Source organism: Crocuta crocuta, unplaced genomic scaffold (assembly GCF_008692635.1).
Source record: "Crocuta crocuta isolate KB4526 unplaced genomic scaffold, BGI_CrCroc_1.0 scaffold761, whole genome shotgun sequence".
NCBI lineage: Eukaryota > Metazoa > Chordata > Mammalia > Carnivora > Hyaenidae > Crocuta > Crocuta crocuta.
In genome coordinates, this window is record NW_027528354.1 from 632,814 (window position 1) to 638,813 (window position 6,000).

Genomic DNA, 6,000 nt, shown 5'->3' on the forward strand with positions numbered 1-6,000 from the left:
CACTCTCTGAGAAAACGTTTAATTAGTGCCCAATCAAGTGATGTAAGCAGCTTGGCTGTTTTTCCCCCTCTGTCTCCACTGGCCAGCTGCTGGCTTGGCTGAATTTAGGGCTTAGAGGCAGTAACAGGGCTTGATGAATCAGAAGATCCATCCCGCCCTAGCATTCCCTCCCTGCCACCATCATGCCCTTCAGATTTATGGGATGGCGGGGAGTATGCAAACATGGAAAATCTTGGCATCTGCAAAGACCTACGATTTGTTAGGAAGACATTAGCTTTGTACGAGTGGAACTGGATCATTGGCTTCAGATTTCTGTCAGGAGCCTTTTTAATGCTTATATTTGTGTCTGTGTGTGTGTGTTTAGATAAAGTAATCACGTGGTTATCTGCTATCACAACACCTTGTTTTGACTTTTTGCTTAGCATGATTTTCTCTCTGCTATCTCCTGCTTTGCTACTTGTTCCTTTTTTGTCTCTCTCCACTGGAATATATGTTCCACGAAAACAAAGACCTCATTGTCTGCTCACCAAATCCACAGCGCCAGGAACAGTGCCTGGCACAAAGAAACATATCAAACATTTGTTGGATAAATTTTCCCAGATAATTAACTCTTTTTTTTAAACACAGTGCTTTTTCTTCTCAAAAGTAGTGGCATCTACCATTCTCAGGGTATTCTAGTACATATTAAATAAGAGGAATCTTACATCAAATATAAAAATTAAAGAGGGCAAATCCATTATTTGAATTAGGCACTGTTTCTTAATTCTCTTGATTTCATTATGAGCAACTCCAAACCTCAGTTTGCGGCAGTGTTTTAGCTATAGATCTGAAAGCAGTTTGGGTCTCTCTTCCTAGCTCTAAATAATTGTATGATTAATTTTACAGACATGCCGAAAGTCAGCAGAAGCACATGGCAGAGAAAATGCCTGCAAAGTGAAAGAAGCCATTCGACCAGAGGACAAGCTAGAATTTATTTTGCTTCTGTGGTTGTAAAAATGCTGTTACTAAAGGTGGCGCAGAAACAAACAAAATATCAGTGTTAGTCATTGATAACGTTTGAAGCCTAATGTCCAGTGATTGGCCTTTGCTTCTTAATTTATTTTAATTTTTTTTACTGTGCCACTAAATATCAGGCATTTTAATAAAATATTGTTACAAAAAAATGTACAGTACTGACACCATCACTCGTCATGGTTAATCAAAGAGGGTAGTTTTAACTTTATTTTTATTTGTTTAGGGATTTTCAGTTGGAGCAGTATTTTACCATTGACTACTTTCATTCTTCACTGTAGTTTTAAAGAAGAACTGTAAATGACGGTGCTATCCAAGTCAAAAAATACATGCCTGCCTCGTAGTGAAGTTGTAGCTCTCCGTAATATGTATATTTTAATCAGTTTTCAACATTTTGTGAATGTTGACTACCTGAAGTTCATTTTTAGATGTGCTATTAACATTCTGTTGGATTCAGAAGGTTCCTTGAAAGTTTTATGTATAAATATGTAAAATAAAAATGAAAACTTTGTTTCATATGATATGTCTTCTTGCTCACTAGCAAGCCCTGTGTAGTTCTGACCTCTTCACACCTCCTCAACCAAATTCCCCACCGTGAAGATTTGGTCTGTGAGAAAACAAAGTGCTGCAGGGGAAAGCACTGCAGAGGATTGCCAGGAAGATTGTGAAGGGCATGGGAGAGTGTCTGTGTGTGTCTGTGTGAGAGAGAGTATGTGAGTGTGTGTGTGTGTGTATGTGTGCACGCACGCGCGTGTGCACGAGCACACGCACGCTCCAAAGAAGACAACCTCCATAGCGTTAGAGCTAATACTTCGGTCAGTGCTCAGTTACCCGTCTGGAACATTAGCACTTTACTCTCTACAAGCTTCTGGTCTTGTTAGAGCCTAGTACTGCCAAAGTTTGCCACAGGAACAAGAGATGCTTGCATTTACTCTTTTCCCAAGCCCAGTTTGCCGTTTTTCAGATATTAACCAGTTCTGTTTGGTCTCGTGAAGAAAAATGCCAAGTCTAAAGTAGATTACAGATTGTTCCCCAAGAAGTAGAGTCGGAAAATTGATTTCATCAGTTTAGCTAATGGCCATGCAGGTATTAGAGAATCATAAACTATAAGCAGAGATGTGCAGTCAACAATCCAGAACCACCCACAGACCACCTGGTTTCATTATTAGGTTCAGAATGTAATCAAAAGATAGAAGTTTCCTTGGGTGCCTGGGTGGCTCAATTAGTTAAGTGTCCAACTCTTGATTTTAGCTTGGGTCCTGATCTCATGGTTTGTAGGATTGAGCCCTGTGTGGAGGCTTATAGTGCACGGCCTCCTTGGGATTCTCCCTTGCTCTCTCAAAATAAATAAACATGAAAAAAATGTTTTTAAGTTTTACTTAGTTTCAGATGTAGAATTTAGTGATTCATCACTTACATGTATGAAGATAGAAGTTTAGACAGCTGTCTGCACTTCCCTTTCTTAAAAATACCCAGGTAGATATTTTAGGTAATGAAGAGTTGCCAATTTTCAGTCTTCTATTTAGCAAAATAGGTAATCAAAAATTGTAACACCGATCATATTTTATGGGCCTCAATCAAGTTTTCATTTGGAATGGAGAAACAAGGCAGCCCATAAATATATTTTAGCCTTTGTGAGTTGGCTTTTGAGCAGGATACGTTGCTCACCACTGAGTGAAGGGTGGGGCCCATGAGAGGCCCTCTCTAACTGAGCTTCAGAGTCCTACACCAGCTGCCCGTGATCTTCCGGAGTGACCTCAGCCTTGAGAACAGGCTCAGCTTCTGGACCTTTGCTGCTTCAGCTGGGTGAGAATATTGGTCAGTAAACCGATGGGTCTCACCATTAACTGCTTTGTGGAATCACCTGGAGACCTGTGGAAACTACTGGGGCCTGGGTCCCAGCCCCATAGATACTGATTTAATTGCTTGGGGTATGGCCTGAATGTCCCGATTTTTTTAGAGGTCCCTTGGTGACACTCATATTGAGAAGCACTGCCTTAGATGTTCTGTTTTAGTTTTTCTTTCTTTCTTTCTTTCTCTCTCTCTTTCTCTCTCTTTCTTTCTCTCTCTCTTTCTTTCTTTCTGTCTTTCTGTCTTTCTGTCTGTCTTTCTGTCTTTCTGTCTGTCTTTCTTTCTTTCTGTCTTTCTTTCTGTCTTTCTTTCTGTCTTTCTGTCTTTCTTTCTTTCTTTCTTGGAGAGAGAGAGACAGCGTGAGTAGGGGAGGGTCAGAGAGAGAGGGAGACACAGACTCTGAAACAGGCTCCAGGCTCTGAGCTGGCAGTCAGCACAGAGCCCGACACGGGGCTCGAACCCACGAACCGCGAGATCATGACCTAAGTGAAAGTCGGACGCTTAACCGACTAAGCCACCCAGGCGCCCCAGTTTTAGCTCTTCTTTAACCATTTTTTAATATCTAGGTTTTTGTCAGAGCACCTGGATGGCTCCATCAGTTGAGCATCAACTTGAGCTCAGATTATGACCTCACAGTTTGTGAGTTCGAGCCCTGCATCGGGCTCTGTGCTGACAGCTCAGAGCTGCTTCGGATTCTGTGTCTCCCTCTCTCTCGGCCCCTCCCCTACTCGCATGCTCTCTCCCTCTCTCAAAAATAAATAAACATTAAAAAATTAATATCTAGGTTTTTGTCTAATTAAAACATATTCCTATTAATTTGAAACTTCTAGAGACAGCCAACCTAGGAAGAGTGCTTTAAAAAATGTCTGTGCCCAAGCAAATGTGGTAGCATGCCCTAAATCTCCCGTGTCAGCCACCGCTGAAGGCTCAACGCTAAAGCTCAGCCCACCAAGAGAAACATCCTCGTTTTGTGTTTGTTTTTAATCCTTGCCAGAATTGCCAGTTGCATCAAACATTTAGAAATGATTTTTTTTGTCTTGAACAATGCCATCTCTGGCTGGAAATGTGGTCTGGAGAAACCAGTGGCCTCTAAACTCCTCAGTTGTTTGAAGTCCATAATCCTAACTAAAGAGCCCCTAACTCGAGAAGGAAGAGAGTGAGAGTCTGCACATGAGGGCCCCTGAAAACACCTCCAGGGTCAAAGCCAGCTAAAAATAGAGCAGTTCTTCCCACCACTCTGAGACCCTCACGGAAGATTATACTCGTGTACTTCTCTGTCCCCATAGAGATGTCACCAAGTGACTCACCTCCAAGGGGATTCTTTCAAGAGTGGGTCTTTCCAGTTCTTTTACTTAGGTTTTTCGGCAAGGACTGGAATTATTCCCAAAAAGATTATTATCTGCTCTAGATCACCCTTCTGTTCATAAACTAGGACCCTCACTAGTTTAGCCAGGCTTCGTTAGAATGCTAGATTACCTGACCTAAGAAATAGGGCCACCTGTCTTCTTGATTTTAGCAGCGTGAACTACAAGCAAAAGTACACGGGCTCTGGGGCCAGAAGGACTGGGCACAAATGCTTCATAGTGATTTGACCCTGAGCAAGTTACTAAAGTTCTTTTATCCTGTTTTATCACCTGTAAATAAGATCTCTTGGGATTATTCTAAAGTTCAAATAAAATAATGAAAGCACCTGGCACTGGGTAGATACTCAATAAATAATTTTTAAAGAATTAAATGATCAGGGTTTGGATGGAGGAAGCATTCTGTATTTTACGAGTTTCTGAGATTTAACACATCCTTGTGGGTTTTTTCTTGTTTACTAATCATTAATTTACAAAACAGATACTTAAGGAGAAAGTTAATAGCTCCAGTCTTTAAGGCTTCCTTCCTCCAAATATCAATGTTTAAACCTTGGAATATATTCTTACACAGTTTTCTCCATGCTTATACAAATAGATACACACATAATAGGTTTTGTGTTTCAATGTGTTTATACAAAGATGGGGTCATGTAAAACTGCTTTACAACCTACTTTATCCATGGACATCCTTCCAGGTCAATATACACAAATCTAAGCCATTCTTTTTGTTAAAGTGAGCTCCATGCTCATTGTGGGCCCAATTCAGGGCTTGAACTAAGACCTGAGCTCTTGAGATCAAGAGTCAGATGGCTGACTGAGCCCCCTAGGTGCCCCCTAAGCCATTCTTTTTAACAACTGTATAGTAATCCTCAGTATGGGAGAATATACTTTAGCCACTCTCTTAAATGATAGACGTTAAGGATCTTTCCAGATTTCTGCCACTAAACACAGCAATGCAATAAACATGCATGTACTCGCATCTACTTGTGCTTTTATTCTGTGATTACCTCATTTTTCTTTGACTGTTACTTGGCATTGTGTTTAGACACTTCAGAGTACAGAAGGATAATGAAGGTAGGAAAGACCAAGTGAGGCCATTGCAGAGAAGTTCAATTCCATACAGCAAATTGGACAATTTCTGACAAACACCAACTCTTTTTCATTTTCATCTTTAAAAGGCATGGCTGTCACTTAATTGACATCTCTCTCTCTCTCTCTCTCTGTGTGTGTGTGTGTGTGTGTGACACAGCCTCCAAGGACTGTCATCTGCTTCCTGCACACAGGCTTTCCTCCATTTCCTGTTTGAGGGTAGAGGCAAACCTCAGCCACTGTGGTAACTATAGCCCTCAGCACAGAACCAAGTAGAGAGGTGTCCCTTGAAGAGAAAGTCTCTGATCATTGGGACCCACCCTTTTGACCGTTCCATTAACTGGTGGCACTCTACTCTTCCTGATGTCTAATGCCTCTCCTCTTAGCTGAGGGATGAGCCCCTTGGCCTGACTTTTACTCAGGTTAAATCTTACTATTCTCAAGCTTGATACTGTAAGACTGGTTGACTCTGGTCTTTCACCTCTCCAAATTTTTTATCTGCAGTCCAGTGACTTCCTTTCCACAGAATGGATCATCTCTCCTATCTCTGACAAACAGCCTTATGGCAGATATAGCCAGTCACCTGCCAAAATGTATGCCTCCCCATCATGTTCATAGTTACAGAGTTTTTCCTGACAAGCAGCTCAACAGACAGAACTACCTTTCCCACTCATCATCCCCGTGGGTCA

At 41.5% G+C, this 6,000-nt stretch overlaps 1 protein-coding gene across 5 annotated transcripts in view; it reads left to right on the forward strand.

The window, feature by feature from the left end:
• Nucleotides 1-1,527, forward strand: part of SCHIP1 (schwannomin interacting protein 1) — a 140,433-nt gene extending 138,906 nt beyond the window's left edge. For all 5 annotated transcript variants that reach the window (XM_077753754.1, XM_077753753.1, XM_077753757.1 and 2 more), the window contains one exon: nucleotides 886-1,527. In XM_077753754.1, the coding sequence (XP_077609880.1) occupies nucleotides 886-937 (52 nt within the window). In that variant the 3' untranslated portion in view covers nucleotides 938-1,527. The remainder of the gene's footprint in view (nucleotides 1-885) is intronic.
• Nucleotides 1,528-6,000: the final 4,473 nt, after the last annotated feature.